The sequence below is a fragment of the Alligator mississippiensis genome, chromosome 12, assembly GCF_030867095.1.
Source record: "Alligator mississippiensis isolate rAllMis1 chromosome 12, rAllMis1, whole genome shotgun sequence".
In the NCBI taxonomy this organism is placed as follows: domain Eukaryota; kingdom Metazoa; phylum Chordata; order Crocodylia; family Alligatoridae; genus Alligator; species Alligator mississippiensis.
In genome coordinates, this window is record NC_081835.1 from 60295865 (window position 1) to 60316027 (window position 20163).

Consider the following 20163-nt stretch of genomic DNA (forward strand, 5'->3'; position numbering starts at 1 on the left):
TCATCATGGGGCTGGACCCGAGGATCCTTCAGGGTCCCTTCCAGCCCTACAATTTTATGACTGGTATGGGGCAGCCCTTTTGTTAAAAATGAGAGTCATTTCTCTATTAAAAATAGAAAAACTATTAGAAATTAAACTCTATAAGAGGGATCTCTTAATAGCAGTTGCCTGCTCCAGATAAATGATGCTCCCTTTACTAATTCTGCTCCTGGAAAGGGCAGCAGCAAGTTAGATTCATAGAAAATTAGTGCTGGAAGGGACCTCAGGAGCTCACATCTAGTCCAACCCCCTGCTTAAACCAGGACCAGTCCCAACTAGATCACCCCAGCCAGGGCTTTGTTGAGCCAAGTCTTAAAAACCCTCAAGGATGGGGACTCCACCACCTCTCTGGGTAACCTGTCCCAGTGCTTCACCACCCTCCTAGTGAGAGAGGTTTTCCTTACATCCAAACTAAACCTCCCTTGCTGCAACTTGAGCCCATTGCTCCTTGTCCTGCCATCTGCCAGCTCCATCTTATTTCGAACCCCACTTCAGGGAGTTGAAGACTGCTATTCAATCCCCCCTCGGTCTTCTCTTCTGCAGTCTAAATAAGCCCAGTTCCCTCAGCTGTTTTCCTGCTTATGTGCCACAGCCCCCTAAAGGTTTTCGTTTCCCTCTGCTGGACTCTTTCCAATTTATCCACATCCTTTGTCTAGTGGGGGGCCCAAAACTGAACACAGTACTGCAGATGCGGCCTCATCAGCGCAGAATAGAGGGGAATAATTACTTCCCTTGACCTGTTGGCAATGCTCCTACCACTGCAGCCAGAAGTTGTCTTCCCCAACCCTACTCCAATCCCTGACTTGAAAGGAGAACATGGAAACATCCTTGTTTCCATTCTAGAATAAAATAGTGGCATGTTCAATGTGCAAGTTCATTGCAATTGTTCTGTTTTTTTTTCCCCCCAAAGCATTTGGTTTTCTGCAATAAATAAATCAATCAGCATTATTGTTTTAACATAATTCCTGGAGTGCTGTGCTTGTTTTGAAAACGTTTGAATTTCTGTAACATCTCAGTTTGGATTTTTTTCCCTTCCTCCACAACATTGAAGACATAGATAATGGATATAATCACTCTACCTGTTACTGAAGCAATGTGTAACTATCTCTGCAGCAATCCTTCTAAGGTCCCAATCCAGAAAAGTTCTTATGCACATGTTTAAATGTTTTTGCTCATTTTTTTTGCAAAGGGCTTCACTCGCTGACAATCTTTACTTTTAATTCAGTGGATTTTATATCAAGCACCATGTGTTTTGCGGGGATAGGACTTAGCACAAACCAGCATGTCCTCGAGGAACCATGAGTTGTTTTGCTCAAAGATAATTGTTTGATATACCCTGTGTTCCTCTTACATGCATACCTGATAAGCCTACAGGCCGCTCCCAAATCAATGCCTGTTGTTTATGTTGTAACAAACAGGGGTTATGTATCCCTTAAGTGCATAAACTCTGTAGCTCATAGCATCTAGCAACCTCACTGTTTACATTGTAATTTAATTGTGCTCTTGCTAACTGCATAGTAACTGTAACTGTTTAGCTTGCACATAGGAACATAAGAATTGCTGGCTCAGACCCTAGGACCGTCCATCCTGCCCAGTCTCCCATCTCACACCGTCAGCTCCTCCCCCACAACCTCCTGCTGAGGTCCTGGCTGCACTTTTCCCCACACCTTTTTTGGTATGCACTCCCCATCTGTGGCCCCACCAAGGCCCAGGACCTCCTGGTCAACCTCCTCCTGGCTCTGGCCAAGATGGCCATCTACAAGACCAGGAAGGAGGCTCTGGCTGGGAGGAACCCGGGCGAGTGTGGGACTCTCTTCCTGTCACAACTCCAGGCAGAGTTTTACTAGTCAGTATCCACAGACTCCCTCAACACATTTCAGGGCTGGTGTGCTCTGCTCCGTGTCCCCTTCCACAGCGGGCGGCTGCTGTGGCCGGAGCAGAGTGCAGAGCCTGGCTCCCGCTTCCATCCCTTCCCTGTGGGCAGCACTGCCATAGCAGAGCGGTGCGGGGGGAGGATACAGGCTACTCACTGCAGGCTTGGGTCTCCCTGCCTTGCCGCCCTCTCACCAGGGGCTCTGCGGCCCAGTGGGCAGGACCCGGCGCAGGAGGAAGGAAGCGCCACACTGCTACGGCTGCCAAGCTGAGGGCATCCCCTGCTCACCCCCTCGGTGCAGCCTCCCTCCCACAATGGGTCCCATCCCTGGGCTGCAGAGGGGCTCTCTCCCGGGGCAGGTGGGGCCTGGCTGCAGGCACAGAAAGCTCAGGGGCACATTAACATCCACTGATATTGCCACCCCATATGGGTCAAAACCCACAGTTTGGGAACTGCTGCTGCTGCCTTGCAGGGTCCTGTGAAGGGCCTGAGCCCAGGAGCTCCTGGTGCATCCGATGGGCCCGTGGGAAACCAGGCACCGACCCCTGGCCGCAGCCCACGTGCTACTCCGCCCGCACGTGGCCGCCCGCCCCTGCCCCTTGTTAGCGTCCTGCGTTACCGCGGAAACGGGCCGTACCATCCTCCTCCGGGGAAGGGGGGGTCTTCACTGACTGTCACCCCCTCCCCACCACCAGCAAGGTGGGGCACTGGCAGCCGTCCTGCCGTGTGTCCCCGCCCCCGTGTCTGTCTCCTCTCCCCCCACCCCGCTGTGGGGCTGCCCGGGGGCAGGAGACCACTACTCCCCCCCAGGAGGCGCGGAGTGGTACATCCCAAGATGGGAGGGGGGAAGGAGGGAATGGGCTGCACCATCCTCCCCCAAGGAGGGGGGGCAGCTTCCTGGAGTTTCCTCCCCACCACTTGCAAGGAGGTGGGGCAGCTGTCCTGGCACAGGTCCTCGCCCCCGTGTGTCTGTCTCCTCTGCCCCTCATCCCGCTGTGGGGCTGCCCGGGGGAAGGCAACCTCAATCCTCTCCCCACCCCCCGGAGGATGGAGTGGTACATTCCGGGGGGGGGAGGAGGTGCAGGCAGCCGCGAGCCCCCGGGATCCCCGGGCCATGGCTGCAGCAGCGCCCCGCGCCCGCCGCCCCGTGCACCGCCCGCTCCGGGCCCAGGTGAGCCCCAAGGCAGGGCAGGGCAGCCCCTTCCCTTGCGAGGCAGAGGGGTCCTGGAAGGGTGCAGCCCCTTCCCTTTGCAGCTGCCCCCTCCCGGCACGAGGGGAAGCTCGGTCTTGAACCTGGAGAGGCCGAGGAGCAATGCCCCGGGCTTGGACAGGTGCCCGCTGTCCCTAGTGCTCCTACCTGGATGTACAAGGAGTGTCCTGGGCAGCCCCTGTGCCATGGGAGGGGCGACCGCCGGCACCCCAAAGTTTTGCAACAGATGTTTTTTGAGGGGGGGTTGAAGTTTTTGCAAAGAAGTGGCTCTACTTGCATCTGAACGCATGGCTATTTCTCTAATTCCCCCAAAGAATATTAAAAAGATCCATGCTACAGTGGTGGGGGGTTATAGGTCATCCAGATTAAGCCTCCAAGGGCCTCATGTGACTCTCTTGCCCAGGGCCCCAACACCCCTACGGCCACCACGGGCAGCGCAGCCCTGGAGTGATAGCGGCAGCCTTTACAAACACCCAGATGGGGTAGATGGAAGGCGCCTGGTGAGCGATGCTACCAGGCGTGGGTCATAGATTTGGAAGTTGGGATCGGATGCCGTACGAGAGAGAGTTGCTAGGTGTGGAGTGTAAACTGCTGGTTGTATGCTAACGGCTCCCTCTGCGAGCTCTAGGCACCCACAGGAAGGTTGGCTCAAATCCCCAGTGTCAGAGAGCTAACTACAGGGCGTCGGGTCTACCGGGCATCAGAAAATGCTGGTGCTGAGTTCTCACTGGGTTTTTTTGACTGCAGAAATGCATGAGAGCTGGGGGTTTTACCTCCTACAGAGAACTCAGGCCATTTTAGCACAACAGTCCTGGCCAACCATCCTGCCCTGCAAGGCTGATCTCGGCCGTGGTGCATAGATGAGGCTTGAGGCGACTGAAGAGTTCAATCCTCGAGCCGCAGATCCATCCACAGGAGTTGCAGGTCTTCCCACAGGGGAATGTCAGCTGCAGGCTGGGATTCATCTGCTTTCCTTCCTCTCCTTTTCTTTCCTCTGCTGTCTCGTCTTTGCACTGAGGGCGGGATGCTTTTCTTTGAAACGAGCTGTCACTTGCTTGAGGTTGTGGCACCACTGGAGTCTGTTGGCAGCCAGCTCCTCCCAGCTTTTGATGTGAGCATCCGTTTTCTTGAGCTCTTCCTTCATTGTGTCCCTGTAGTGTTTCCTCTGGTCACCATGAGATCCCAGTCCATTATTACTATGGATTCCTGTTTGAAATCTTTGGGTTTGTCATGCAAATCACATTTGCATACAGAACAGTGCTCATATTGCATGGCACCCTTGAAAGTATCACAAGGGACCAGTTACTGCCCTAGAGGCAGTAAAGCCACTGAGCTGCAGTGATGGGCATGGAAGCCTGGAGCAGTGCCTGCAGGTGCATGTCTGTACGCTAGAGCGCAGCATCTCCCACACTTGTAGCAGGAAATGCTTGAAGCTGAGGTGCAAAATGCCTTTGAGCCAAAGCCTCTGGGCAGAGGGGACCCATGGAAATACCTGGGAGTTACCTGTCCTTGGGGCTTTGAAACAACCTTCCTATTGGGGCCAATAGATTTACTGCTGAGTTGCTAATATATCAACCACCAGCAGGATTTACATGCTATGCATAGCAATTGTAAGAGCACCAAGTATAGCAAACAAACAAGTAAGTCCTCACTATGTTAAGATAATTCAGAAAAAATGCATTTGAAAGATTATACAGCAAGCATCCCCATCAGGGAAAAATAATTGTGTGTGCGCGTGCACAGGGTTGGCACTGAGACCACAGGCATCAAAATTAAAAATTAATCCGGAGCCACGCACGTCTTACAAAAATTAACAAAATATTAGAAAATAGGTAAATGATAAAGGAAAGGTTGACCCCTTTGTGTACAACAGTGACACCCCCTTTCTATTATATCTTTCTTATGCAGTTTTGCATCGTGTCATTAAAAAGGTTCAAAAATACTAATAGAGTAAGTTTGTCTTTCTACAGAACCTTGTGTTTTTCAAAGAACTTTGCAGATATTAACTAGTTGAGCCTCCTTGCCCCTGGGAAATAATAAGGGATAGACTAACCTTGCATAACACTGAACTGCAAGCCCTGGATATAGCAGGTGTTTGCCAGTACATTGCCACACTAAAACAACAGGGGAAGGCAAGAAAGAAAGAATCCCTGTATCCAGTTGTAAAGTTAGGGGGTGAACTGCTTGACAAAATATAATGGTCTAAATTAACTTTTTGCCAGGACAGTACAGTTGCCCATGTCAGCTGAACCTGTGACCATGATATGCAGCTGAGGGTGGAATTGGAGAAGGGCACAGCCTTTCAAATCCAAGTTCATGTCATGATTAAAACGAGCCCATGCTAAAACTGTGTCTGAACAGTTTGGAGGTCAGGTCTTCTCTAGTTGATGATCCCATCAGACTTGCATATGTACAGTACACCAGCTGGCAGTGCGAAGTGAGGCTGGCTTGCTTTTGAGACCAGGACTAAGATAACAGGGGTAGTATGCATCAGGACTGAGTTAGAGCCGTGTTGGAAAACTTGCTCAGCATCCTCTGAAGTATGTCTGTAGAGTTAAACTCTTGCCTTTCTGCTTATTAAAATTCAACCAATTTTAGAGTATACACAACGGTGTGTGATATTTTTCTAGGCTGCGGTTTCTGTCATATTTAAGAGAAGTCCAGCAACTAGACATAATCCATTTGAATCTTCAGGGAGACTTGGGGCAGCTGGATTTCATTTAATAAACTAAACATCTCTCACTAAATAGGTATGTGTGTATACACATACATCACTTTGGTACCTGATAGTTGATAACACTTATTATACATTCAGTCTTTTGAATGGGACTACTCTGCCTAGCTTCTCTCTGTCCTCTTTTTCTTGAGTCAATCAGCCACACTTGCTTCCATAAAGCTCTGCCTATGCACACAAGCAAAATAATAATAATTAAAAAAAATATCACTCTCTTTCTGGGGATTCCCTTTTTCTGTAATTCACAGACTGGCTCCATCTCCACCCCAGTAGTGGATGCAGAGATGAAGGAAACCACAGATGCCTACACATATTCTAGCAGTCAAGTGGCTTCTCCTGCCTCTGTTTTTAAGAATTTGGAGAGCCCTGCATATCAGAAGGTCAACAGATATTGGTTTCTGAGGCATGAAAGATAACTGATTGCCTCCCCCCCCCCCGGCAGCCAGCTGAATTACAACTTTTGTCCTCTTGATGGCACTAGCAGAATAGCTTCAAGGATTAACCAATTTCTGGGGGAAAAAAAATTGCTGACCTATTAGTGTTCCTCCCACGGTACTGTAGGGCTGTGATTGCTGCTGCTTAGAGGATGAAGAGGAGAAGCAAGGTCTACCTCAGTCAATGCCAAGCCGCTCTTGAGTCAGCAGCATTCAGGCAAATAGCAAGCTGTTTGATTCACTCTGTGTTTTTTTTCTCTCTCCTTGCGGGGGCAGTCTCTCCTGCTTCATTTCCTCATTTTACTACAACAGATAGTAGTGCCATTCACAATGGTATAGTTTGGGCTGTCTCACTGTAATTAAGCTTTGAGTTCCTCTCGTATTTCCTCTCTTCCCTGCCAGAATGCAGAACTTAGTCTTTAAATGTTCAAAATTTAAACATGGCAAATAAAAAAAAAAAAAAAAATATTCAGGTCTTGTGGCAGCAAACAAATTGGCTTTAAAATGAGCAACTTGGTGATTTTGTAGTGGCGATGCAAAGTCAGCCTTTTGGTTTGGTTTTGTTCTCATCTCAAAAGCAGCTTAGGACAACTCAGACTTTTTAGACGGTTCATTTGGTGGATCCTTCAGGTACACAGTAAAATAGTTTCTTCTATTCGAAATGAATCGTGGGGCCAGATTGCAATGAGGCCTCCCTGAACTGAAATTTGAAAGCATTTGATTAGAACACACATAAATAGGTCATGAATATATATACAAGTCACAAATATATATATATGATGTGATTATATATACTCATCTACTGTCATGGTTCAGTGATAGAATTCTTGTCTACCATGTGGGAGATCTGGGTGTGATTCCTGGATGTCCTATAACTACAGCTATCAAGGCTCTAGACTTGGTCTGGTCTTTGGATACTGTCTCAATGGCCTAACATGGGGATGGATAGTCTGGAGAGCCTGCACTCCTCCATACTCCTGCCTAGGCATATGCATCAAAGGTCTTGGTGACCTCTCATGCATATACTATGATCCAGAAGTATTGATGGTTGCCTACTAATATACACACACACACAATGAGTTTATTTTATTTATACACCCCTTCCCCCAAAACAATGAGTCAACACCTTCTCCTTTATTAGAAAAGTGGTACAATAAATAGGTATTTGTTTAACAGTTAAAGTCGAGATAAGTTAAGGAGTAGCTAACAGCGTATTGGGTAAAAACACTTCTTTTCACAATCAATCCACATATTTTCCACTGAAATAGGTATAAATGACTAGGCTGCTGGACTAATTTTATGTTTACTAAAATATACATAAGGGTAATCCTACAGTGGATAGCATTAGTTATAATTTATTCACTTGTAGTTACTTTTTACAATAATATATTGACTTCTATGGGAGCTTTGTCTTTTTAAGGATGACCGGATTGGGCTGAGAGTTGTCCGTCACTAGTGCTTGGTTGATATTGTTTTCATTTCTGGTCTAGGAAGTTGTCTGTTCGAGTCCAGCGTTATGCCTTGTGTTTATGCCCAGTACTGTCACTGCAGCGGAGTGGAGGGGATTTCTGAACTAAAAGGATTTTTTTTTTTTAATAAGACATTTTAAAACTGCATTCTGCCTATACCTCTGGTATCTTTATAGGCAGGACTTGAAGATTCAAGAGCAATGTTTAAGCAGAGTAGGTGATACTCTTGGCATCCTGGATAATATCCCTGCTCCCAGGGCTGCCCTACACAGGGGGTTTACTTTATTATAAACTGAGCTTCAGAGATGGAAAAAGATCTGCGTCGACAAAACACAACTATCTAGCACGATGCAACTTGCAGATTATTGTGGTGTTTTCATTCATGTTAGAATCTATAATAATTCTATAATAAGAGAATTATTATTCTATTCTATTATTATTATTCCATTCTATAATAATGTCACTTTGCACTAGGTTACATTGTAGTAATGTTAGTGTGGTTGCCTCCCTGCTACAAAGTGATTTAGCTGCTTCCAGGTGCCTTTCTACAAGGCTTTGCACCCTCCTCCAGCTGGCTGATTGGATATCCCATGTGTGTCCTCTACTGTTGTGAGGTCATGGTTACTAGATGTCATATCCCTCTTTAAGTGGTGCTGCACAGACAGGATTGATCCAAGTGTACTAGCACACGCCAGGAGCATGCATTTTCTTGTAGCCCTATGTGAGGTTTCCAACTACAGTCATGCGAAGGTCCTGGAACTCCCTATCTGCTAGGGACAAGAAACAGTTCAGGAAGCCCTGACAGACACTGGGAAGAGATGGCTGAGCAGGGTCACAGCGATGCTACTGTGCTCTTCCATATTAAAACAGAGCCTATGACATCCACATACGCGAGAGTAAAGGATAAAACCAAGAATACCCCCAGTACTTGAACCACTTGTCCATATGTTAAGAGACGGCTGATGTCTCCTTGTATGAAGATGCACATGGCAGCCAGGGAACTCTTCATTATACTAACCTCCAACCAAAACTACAGAGACAAACCTGGACTCCTGGCACACCAGCCTGACTCATGCTGTCCCTGACAACTCTCAGATTTCCTGCTGCATTTCAGAGGAGATTGCTAAGCACTATTTTGTTTGCCTTTATAATAAGCTATTGGCAATGCATGCTGTGATACACACCTGGTTTTTTTTCCCCCACCACCTCGAAAGATGAATGCTCCCATCATGGGAAGGTGAAAACTAGTAGATTTTTTTAGTTGGAGTCTTCCTCGCTTCAATTTACAGCCTCCTTCCATTTTGTTAATGGTACAGGGAACTTTTAGCTCATCTGCAGTGGATATAAAATGGAATTATACATACAAGAAGGGATCTTACATTGTACATCATTATGGCCTCATGTTCATTTTGGGGGCTAAAATTGCTTAACACTTGACAGAACAAGGCTTTGAGCTGGGCACATGGCCAGTCCAAAGCCATTGCACTGCCATTGTCAAGTCAAAGGGCCTTCTGCATCTGATGGACCATTGGGCTATCATTGGTAAAGGTGCACCAGTTCCTGTAGCCAGTGGTGTACAAGGGAGTGTGGTGGTGAGCCTTTGGCTCCCCAGCTCAAGTGACCAGGTAGTCATTTGCGACTGGGTTGACTGGGAGCAATCTTTATCTGAGTCCAAAGCAGGGCTTAAACTTATATCTATAGATGCCATAACCACTCTATCACCAAGCCCATCACTTCTGGTCTACTTGTACATAAATTTGGAGATAATAATTTGGAAAGCACTATAATGAATTGCAGAAAATGAAGGCAGAAAGGCCCTAGAAGATCTGAGTTACCAACACAGAACCCCTGCCCTGCTAAGGCCTACTAGCCTTCACAGAGATCTCTTCAAATACCAAACTATGCTGGCCTCTGTAAATTGACAGTCAGGGTCCCAGAAGTCAGTATCCACAGCACAAAAGAATGCACAGCTTTGCCAGTCCTATCACTGAAAAAAAATGAGGTTGGCTTTGGAGCTAGGATAGTAATAATCATCATCATCATCATCATAATAAAGCAACAAATATGCTGTTCTTTTTATTTGCCTTCTGGAGCTGTAGCACTTCAAGTTCACTTTTTCAAGCTTTTCTATGTAGCCATGAGAACTAGAAACTTTTTAAATACAAGCTACAAAAACTCAGGCAGTAACAAATTCCAGCAGCTGAGGTCTGAGAGCGAGGAAAAAAAATATTACAAGACACAGAGGGTATGTCTAGTCTACGTATTCATTAACACACCGTAATTACGGCGCATTCAGTTTAGTATTTGTAATAGGTACTACCTTAATGCGCAGTATGAGGTGCTACCACGCAGTAATGCTGGCACATGATTTTTTATGAAGTTAATATGCAGTAGACTAATTCCACTGTGCATTACTGCATTAGCACGGTTTTTGTGTGCCATGCAAATGCGCAGTAGAATTAGTCTACTGCGCATTGAGCATCTTGTGTAGATGCACTCAGTGTCACTAGAATTAATGCCATCTGCATTGGCTCTTGCAAGAGAGATGAAGCAGGCCAAGGAGATCAAATGATTTTTTTAAATGGGAAAAGACAACTTCTCCTGAGTCTGTCTAAGAAATGTTCTGCAGAAAGCTTGCCCTGGTACTGCTCATGATGTCCCTGGTTTGTGGCTACAGAGAAGGCTTCAGTTTTCAGGTCTAAAAGTCTGGAGCCTTTCCTGTTGGTTCCCCCCAGAATACAAATGCCAAGTAGGCTGGAACTGTTCCCTATATGCATCATCCAGCTTGTTTGCTTGCTTTCATAAAGCCTAAATTATTAATAGTATCAGGTACCCCTAAACAGTTGTTGGTTTCAGACCACATTTTGGAAGGTCATTCCAGAAAGTACTATTATTGTTTGCCTAAGCAGGAACCGTAGGAACAAGAGGATGACACAAAGAGAGAAACTGAGGAAGGACATTATGGTGCACCCTGTGCAAAACTAGGAGATTTAAGTTTAAGGAGAGAGATTTGTGTGGGGGTGGGGAGGGAGGGAGTAGGGGAAAGGATGCTTATTTAATCTTATAAAAAGCACTAATCAAAGCCATGTCTTAGTACACCAGTAAGTTAATTATGTGGTATCCTTGTTAGCTTGGATTTCAGATTTTGTTAGTGGACCTGCCTCTCAACATCATTACTGGTTTGTTTTAAATTTGTTTGGGGATTTTTTGTGGTACTTCCTTATTAGGATTAGAATAATGATCTAATATTTTAAACTCATTTTGCACCATTTTCGACGCCTTTTCCAAGCCACTCTCATTTCTTATGGACTCACTGCACAGGTATAGCCATGTGCCCCGGTGAAACTGGACCTGTAATCTAGTCTCACCAACTCCCTTTTCCATTGCATGAGCCAGTAGCACAGAGCCAAGACTCTCTGCTTACCTTTTGGCCATTTGGTTTTTTTCAGGTTTTTTCTTGGCAGGAGAAGTCACCCTCCCAAAGAGGCCCTGCTTTTTTAGTGCATCAAGATTCAAAACTGCACCTCTGCTTTGTGATGCTCATGGACTGATGTCTTCACAGTGGTACTCAGTTTAGTAACCTTCCCACAGTTGTATGAAGGGCATGGTTACAACAATTTAACAACAATATTGCTAGCAACTGATAAAAAAAACAAAACAATAAGCTTTGAGTGCTAAGGAGATTATTGCTCCTCCTCCTCCTCAGAATAACCCAGACCAGATCCCAGAACCTTCTCTCTGGCAGGGAATACCTGTGAAAAGGGATCGTGCATGAGAGCAACGGAAGGATAAGTTACTAGAATAAGGGCTTCCTTTGAAAAAAGTTACCATCTCGGCTGAACTGAACAAACACGTTCCGTAAGCAATTATACAGCACTTGAAAAAAGATGGTGCAAATATACTGCCTGGGTGAAAGGGGACAGATTAAGAGATATTATGAGCATCCCTTGATCCGTAAAACAAGCATGGCATGTGCAGTCAGTGTATGATTTTTGTATTTCTCAGCCATGAGTTAGAGGGATCAAGGTAAAATGCTAGTTTAGGTCTTTGTGATTCATTCAGTCTGTGACTTCTCTAGGTGGGCTGCCAGCAAGGGTACCACATATGACAAAGATTGTGCAATGAAGATCATTGTCCACAAAGAACTGGAGTCTCTAAGCACCCTAAGTAGCTGCCCTTAGTTTTCAGCTTTGCTGGCTTAAATTATTGGTCTCTCTCCTACTTCATGCACAGCCTCAATTATTCAGAATTTACATACCTATTTAAAAACCGGTTTGGGGGCCAGATCTTAGTTTGTTTTAGTCACATGAGTAATCCCACCGATATAAATGGGAGCAAAGCGAGCAGACTTTGGCCCAGCGTTTTTGTTTGTTCGACATTAATGATGCTATTTACCCAAATTCACTGCATGAGGTAAGCATTCTACCTTCTGGGCTTATTGCTCAGAGACACAGAGGATTAATTAGTGTTTATACAGTGCTTTGAGTGCTAAGTATTATTATGACATTATTGCCTCTAAAGGCCAGTGCTGAGTTTTTAAAATGTGTTCCTAAAAAGTATATAGAGTGCATTTCAGTAATCTGTTAGCTAAATACATTAGTGTAAAGCAGGGTAATTGAATAATCATTAGGTTAGTTCTCAGCTTTATTTCTCAAGTTCGCTAACTTCTAAGGGTTTCCTTCTCAGTTTCAGCTAATCTAAGATTTAAAACAACTTATTTGACACACTAGAAATTAAGGTCCCAGTGTGTTTCAGCACCACTTCTTACACCACTGCTGTCAAAATAAATACAGCATTTCAGAAAAGAAAATGAAGCCTCTTTCTACCTGAAAACACTGCATTTTCCTCCCAGTCATTTAGAGGCACCTCCGAGTTCAAGCTGGAAATGGACCCTGTAGGTCAGTGGGCGGAGGGGTCAGTGCAACCGGCTGTTGCTCACGCGAAAGCGGTATGTAAAAGAATGAACAGGAGCGAGTTCTTAACCTTTATGTGACGGAAACAATGCAAATTGGTGAGGCAAATAAACCCACAAACAATGCAAGGTAAAAATCCTTGATGCCGTTGAAGCTCTTCTATGTTTGCGTGTTTAATACAATGGAAATAAAGGCTCAAAGGCCCTTTGATTTAAAGTTGCAGTATTAAAGTCAGGCAGCACAGTAACAATGATTAGATTGGATTGTTACATTAGTCTACGCCTAATGGCTGTGCTGTCATAGCGGAGAATGCCTGCCCAGCCTTTTGAGAGTCTCCAGTACTGGAAAATCTCCGAGAAATTAAGCTAAAGGGGGACAGAACATAGGCAGAAGAGCAAAATGGTCACATGGAGAGCCAAGCATGAAAAGGAGTACCCCCTTCCCCCAGTACAACTGGAGCAATGTCAAAACTTTAACATTTTAGGATAAGCCCAAAAGTCAGGGTGGACTGCTTGGAAGGTTTAAAAAGCTGTTGAGTGAGCATAAGCCCCTTTCTGGTGCAGACCCAAAACTCTCTCAAGCCAAGAGCTTTCACTTGGTTTTCTCTGATGTATTCAAATCCCAAATGCCTCACAAAACTCAAAGGGTTTGATTCCCTGCAAAGAAGAGGGGAACATGTTGCAAAAATTTCCCAGCGCCCAGAACCATCCAATTTTTCACTTTTCCTGTTTCAAGTTGACTCCTGGCTTCAGCTAAAATGGGATAGCACCCCTTATTCACAAGCCCTTCCTTGAAGACAATGAAATCATATACCTGAGAAGGGATACTTTAGACCCAATTAAAAAAAAAAACCAACAACCTAAAAAACCCAAACTCAGAAGAACACAAAAGCTTTATCTTCTGAAACCAAAAGTCCCCCCGTGCCCATCCACCCATGCTTCTCAGGCAAAGCTAGAATTAGGCAGCCTGAGCATACAGTAAATAAGCCAAAGAAGAAGTTGCAGCATCTAGAAGAACTACAATATGCAGAAGGCACAAAAAAACCCCCCAACCCTCTCAACAACCCAGATACATTTCTTGTTCCCTGGAAGGCAGACTTAGAGCACTGCTTAGTTTTTAAGACTTTTACTATAGTTGGAATAATTCTTGCCACGTACAGCATGGCAAAATGTAGATCAGACCCAATGGAAGCACAAAAGTCTTAAAGAACAGCTTTTTATTTCAGTGTCCTGCAAGTTAGTCACGCTCTCTTGTGGACAAATCCCACACCAATTCACTCAGAGCTGGACATTATGGTCATTTATTGCGTCTAAAACCTTTGTCATCTTGCACAATGGATGTTCTCACCTTGGGTACCCACTATATGCAGATTAAAAGAAAAAGTTCTGGGACTTCTGGGAGTTGTTCTGTCATCTTAACCTTTCAAATGTTTGAAAAAGAAAGTATCCTGCATTGTGACTTTTCTATAAGCACACCTTCCAATAAAGAGCCCTTTTCGAGCACCGCTGTCAAACGCCATTTAGACCAGCACTTCCGATTTCCAGTAAGAGCTTTTTACAAAACTGAGGCTCCGTAGAAAGAGTTTTAAATACCTGTGGAAATTATTTTTAAACAAATAGACCTCGTCTCTGGTTGAAGATCCTTTAACTGCCAGGTGAAACTTGATTAATTAGTAAGAGAAACACTGACTTCCTGTAATTGTCAAGAAAAGAGCAGGGGTGTGTGGGGGGGGAGCAAGCAAGGCCAACCAAATAGTATTTAACACACAGAAAAAATGGACTTTTAAAAAACATACATTGTTGGAATAATGGTAATGGCATGTCTTTGATTGTTCTGAGTTGCCTATATCCCTTTAAGTTTGCTTTGCTACGACTCGCTCTGATTGCCTTCACGGTCGCTACTGTCCCTTTCCATAATTCCCCCCAGACAGCAATCAGCTGGCCAGGAGGCAATTGTAACTACAATAATTACCATGTATTATAGTGTGTTAAAGCGCTAATACACCCTGAAATGCAAGTTTCCTCACACATCCAAGAGAATGGTGTATCCTGAGCTAGCCTTGCGTTTTACCCGTCTTCTCCTTCCCTTTCCACTCTCAGCCCCTGTTCTGGGCTCCTTCTCTGTCTCTGCCTCCATAATCAGAGAGATAAAATTGTTATCAGATTAGCCCCAGCAATGAAAAGCACAGTCCCGGATCACACTCGCAGTTAGTTAGCATTTAGATAGGCTGGGACAGGGGTCTGTACAATAGGCATCAAAGCTGAACTCTTGGTGCAGCAAGAGGGATTAATTTCTTTAACCAACATGCCTGATCTGGCCTATCTCATTACCCTGCCTTGTCAGTGTCGATGTTAGATTTGATTGAAGATTATACCATTTAGTCCTTTCTCCTGTTTTCTACAGAAATCAGGCCTATTGAATTGCACATTCTTCCATGGGCCCCTGTCAATACTCAGTGGCCTGAGCCTCTAATTCTGCTTCATTTAAACTTCATCAACTTTTCCAATCAAGTGGAAGGATCTGAAATAGGCTCCGTAAGCAGAAAGGCCCTTTTTCCTTTTGTCAGATAATTTATTCTGTTTTCCCTTTTTTCCCCCCCTCTTGCTCTCCCTCTCTCTCTCCCTCTTTTTTCTTCTTTTCGCTCCCTTTCCCTGATGCTGAAAATGAGATTACAGTATTTAAATGACTATGATAATCAATCGGGGGACCTTGAGCCGAGATTGAGGTTAATTTTTCTTAGCAGAACAAAGAAGCGTGATGCCTTTGGGGATTTGAAGGTGCAATCTGTGTTTCATGCTTGTGTTTTTCCCCACCGAAATTGCAGTTTTAGGAGTCTTTTCTTGTTACTAACTAGGCAGTGGTTGTGATTTTTAACAGAGGCAACCCCTAGGAGAAAAGAAATGTAATTTTGAGCTGATAAACAGCTAACGGCCTTCAATCAACAATTTTAATAGGAAAAAAAGTCACTTACATGGTGTGACTACAGAGCTAATGAAAGTGCTATCATTTACCTTATTTATTTTTAAACACACTTTGAATAATTTTCCACGCTGTTCTAACTAGTAATTACAGCCTACATTGTGCAACTATAAACTTTTCAATGAATAGCCCTTCCATTCAGCCATATTCGACACTTGGCAGCTTTCAGGTACCTGGAAAAAAGTTGAGACTTGGTTGTGGTTTTGCTAATTGGAAACGCAATCCCTATGTTATACCTTAATACCTGCACAGAAATGGCTTATTAAATCATTAGATAATGTATTTTGGGATGTAACACGCCACCATTCACTCTTATAGAACTTTTCTCTACCCTTCTTAAGAAGAGAGAAATATCTGTTTCTTTGCTTCCATCCCAGCTGTCTTGTCAGTGCTGTTTTACATGCTGCCACCCAATGTTATCTTTTATTTGTGTCAGGAGAGAGGATTTGACAAGTTCCGTATACAATGTTCCTTTGGCAAGGAAAATTTTTCATACCAATTTTGAGTAGAAAATGAAACCATCTTTCAACAGAATGAGCAACATCATTTTTGGACAGACTTATTATGAGAGCAAGAATCGCAAAACTTTATTTCCCTACACGATCCTGAAAATACTGAAAAAAATTATGCATATATATATATTTATTTATTTATTTTAAAAGATGGTTTGACGCCATCAATTTACTTTAGCAATAAAAAATAACTGCAAAACATTGTCAGGTAACTGTACCCCCCTCTTTGCTAATCAGATGCTACTGAAATTGGTTGCATCACAACGCAGCTTTGTTTCAAATCTTTTAAACTGTCAGAAGCTTAGGAAAGGCAGATGCACTTCAGAAGTTTGTCAGCATTCACCAAGCAAAACTGTCATTAGTCAAAAGCAGCGTAGGCTGAGATTTCCAAAGGTGCCTAAGGGAGTTAGGTGCGAGCTTCCATTGAATTTCAGTGGGATCTGGGTACCTAACTCCCCTAGGGTCCTTGGAGAATTGCAACTAGAACTTCTGGCTTTCATACAAACCCCCCCCCCAAAACCTCTGAATAATCCAATTAAAAGAAAAGGTCTAGCAGTTAGTCATAAGTTCTATTGTCTCATTATTTCTTTGTACTCCCCCGTCTGTCTCTACCCACCTGCATGCCTTGCATTAGGCTTGAACACATGCTCCTTGGGGAAAGGGCTGTCGTTTGTGCATTTGTACAGAGCCTGGCACAACACGGTCCTGGAGTGCGACTATGTCCATAGGCACTATTGAATGTATATAATCAGATGTTAGACAGCCACATTACTATTTGCTCAAGACAAATGCGAGTTGAAAAAAAAGAATTCTTACAACCATTTTTTTTTTTTTTACAAGCCTCTATCAGTCAGATACAGATTTGACCCGATGTTCAGGGGTTTTAAGCAGCTTATAAAGGGGTAAGGACCAGATTCTGCATGAGCTACGTATGAGCACAAGAGTCAAGACAAGGCCGTACGTAATGCCACACGACCTGTGGATGGTGGTGCGTCGCAACCTCGAAATAGAACCATCTTCTGTCCCTCTGGGGTTTGCCGTTTCAGCAGATACCTCACAGCAGAGTACTGCTAGATACAAAGCAGGAAGGAAAGAATCTTCTTGTCCATTTTCAATCCTGAGAATCAGCCAGACTTACGTGCCCTTGTTGGTGAGTTTCTCAAAAACCAATGTTTTCTCTTTCACATTAATTTCACTTACAATAACAGAATCTCCCAGATATCCAGTACTTTCCAGTGGAGTAAGCTGATTCTTTCAGAAGCATTTTGCACCCTCACATTGTCAATACAGTTGCTTTCTGGTTGACTACTCCCTCCCTGCCTCCCTTTCCCCTTCACCCATTTCATGATGCTCTTGCCACCACTGAAGTAAATGCCAATCCTTCTGTTGCCTTCACTGGGAACTGGAGCGTTCCCTTGGCCTTCTTCATAATTATGCCTTAAGTGATGTTCACTGCACCTGGACAAAAGCACTGATTTCAGGGGAAGTGGGGGTATGACCCAGGGTCCAGGTCTGGAGCTGAAGGCACTAACGTAGCTGGGCTGTTACAAGAACAGCAGCCCTGCTGTATCACGTGCACGCAGTGGTTTAGGACCACCGGAGACATGTCATTATTGATCCAGTGACCCTATGCCAACATTCAGTTGCAACCACAAGTACTGTTATCCCTTCCCCTGTCCGTCAGGGAAGCCTTTCCATCCGTCATGTCACTGCTAGCCCATGTCCCAGGATGGGACTTCAGGGAAGAAGAGCCACGTGGAAACTTTCCACACCAGCAAAAGTGTGAACGCTGTGCATCTCAAAGATCTCCTATTGCTCAGGAATTTTCCTTCAGGGTGACTTTCATGCAAACAAAGCTCTTCCTGTGGAGAGCTCCACTAGAACCATTAAAAAATTAGATCTTTGGCAGAATACTAGACATTTCCCAGGATAGGGCTCTTACTGCATTTCACCCAAATAAGTGGCCCACCGATCCCTTTCCGGTCACTCTGCACCTGAAAGCAGCTAGTTTAGTCTTTCTAACCAAGCTCACTTTGGGCAATGGTTTGCAGTGACATTCTTCTCTCTTTAAGCAAATATTGACTCACCATGGGGAAATTAAAACTCCATTAGATGTTGCCACATTGTACAGCAGACCCCATTACAGCGGTCTAGTTGCAATTAATTGGTTTCCTCAGATATTATTTAATTCAGGGAAGGCGCAGATAGAATGGAAGGACAAGACTGATCTAAACAACAATTTCCTAAAATGACACAATCTAAATAAACTAATGAGGTGATTACATCGTTATTAATCTAAATATAAAGCAGAGTCAGAAAAATATTGGGTACATAACAATTAAAAAAATGCAGTAGAGTTATTATCCATTTTAGTTATAGTCATCATAAAGCAAACAACATTTGTGTGAAAAAAATGGATGATGGCTTAGCAGGCTAATTATATAATTTATGCAAAAAAAATCTGCTACTTCAGAGAATACTAGTCCCTGTTTTAATTTGCTCTACTGTTTGTGCTGCTGAGCTATAACTTGCCAGCACCCAGATTCAAGGAGTCAGCTGCATATTTGGTGCTTTAAAAGGCAACTGACAATTTGACATTTAAAAATCAGAAGAAAGTAACTGTAAAAGGAGACAAATGAGCAAACAAGTATTATGGCAATATATAAAATGCACCAGATGACAACATCTGCATTCCCAGTAGCACTAAAGTGCCCAAAGCACAGATCCTTAGGTGAGCAGGCTAGGAAGCAGACCACAGAAGGGCCACCTGACAAAAGGGGGCCAAAATGTGTAGCCTACAGAGTTGTATCCCTGCTCAACACAGCATCTCAGATATGCCCTGTAAAACTGCAATCAAGAGCTGCTCCAGTCTAAGGCATCCATCTCCCTATTATCTGAGCACCCCTGCACTACAGAAGTGGCTGAAGAGCAGCTGTGCAGAGAATTACATCTCCATCTTCTATGCAACTCCTCTGCGCAAAGCTCATTAGTGCAGATTGTGGACATGCTAACAGCCATTGGCTTGGTAAGAGTAAGTAAATAGGCCTTATAAATATTTTGAAAGATACTTTAGGAAAATTACTGTGTGTATATATAAATATAAACTACATAATTTTGTATTCAAACTTCAATGTTTAAGAGTATTAATTTGGTTTATTATTATCACCATCCCGTTTCAGGTGTACTTAGCACTTGTAAACATCAGGAATCGACAGCCCTTGAAATTACAATGCTCTACTCCAGGCAGAAGCATTGCAAGAGTCTTTCCCAATGGCTCCTGCAAATATTCCTTAATTTTGATAATCAGCCTGCAGGTAATAGCGGTACAGATTGAGAGATCCACTCGGTTCTCCAGGGCTTGCAACTTAAAACAAGTTGTGGGGAGGTGTCTGATGTGGACACTTGTCCCTGGGAAACAGATCAAGATCAGACTTTAAGGAAAAACATTGTGTGTGTTGAAATTTCAGGTCACTTACCAAAAAAACCCCCCAAACAGTTATAGCATCTTGACACACAAGTACATGCCTTACTGCAAAATGAACAATATTTAGTATCGCATTGATCACGTGTTGCTATGTTAGAACTTTCCCCTTTTTCAGACTACTTAAACACCTATAACTTGCCACGCGTATAGTCAGTCATTCATATTTATATATTTTTTTAAACTTTATTGGGAAACCAAGCATTTTCTGGGGAAAAGGGTAGAGTCTCAGAAAACAGAAAATATGAAAGTAATCTAATTCTTGTTCTCTCTCATTCTGCCCTTTTTCGCTGACCAAACACATTCACACAGGCTATTGAGAGATGGTCATCATTTTGGGTATAACTTGTGGAAACCCAGCTTTTGCCAACAACCTAGAGATGTACAATCCTGGAACCTACCTACAACCCCTTGAACCATCCTGTTCCTTGGAATTAATTCTAGTTTGTAGATGCAACTTCTAAGACATGCTTCTGCCCCTGTTGACGAGCAGAAGCAGAAATGGACACAAAAAATAAA

At 44.0% G+C, this 20163-nt stretch overlaps 1 protein-coding gene and 1 long non-coding RNA gene across 4 annotated transcripts in view; one reads left to right on the forward strand and one right to left on the reverse strand.

Moving 5' to 3' along the window:
- The first annotated feature begins 2974 nt into the window (after positions 1 to 2974).
- CFAP77 (cilia and flagella associated protein 77) overlaps positions 2975 to 20163 on the forward strand; it is an 88361-nt gene continuing 71172 nt past the window's right edge. The window contains exon 1 of one of the 2 annotated variants that reach the window (XM_014603718.3): positions 2975 to 3083. In XM_014603718.3, the coding sequence (XP_014459204.3) occupies positions 3027 to 3083 (57 nt within the window). In that variant the 5' untranslated portion in view covers positions 2975 to 3026. Of the gene's footprint in view, positions 3084 to 17005; positions 17314 to 20163 lie in introns of those variants that run through there. The other variant, XM_019475950.2, reaches the window with a different exon arrangement.
- The window catches only part of LOC109280268 (uncharacterized), an 88734-nt gene continuing 73345 nt past the window's right edge, over positions 4775 to 20163 (reverse strand). Inside the window, exons 5-7 of one of the 2 annotated variants that reach the window (XR_002086512.2) lie at positions 12586 to 12742; positions 8944 to 9091; positions 4775 to 6990 (exon numbers count right to left, since the gene is read on the reverse strand). This is a non-coding gene — a long non-coding RNA (uncharacterized LOC109280268). The remainder of the gene's footprint in view (positions 6991 to 8943; positions 9092 to 12585; positions 12743 to 20163) is intronic. The other variant, XR_009455930.1, reaches the window with a different exon arrangement.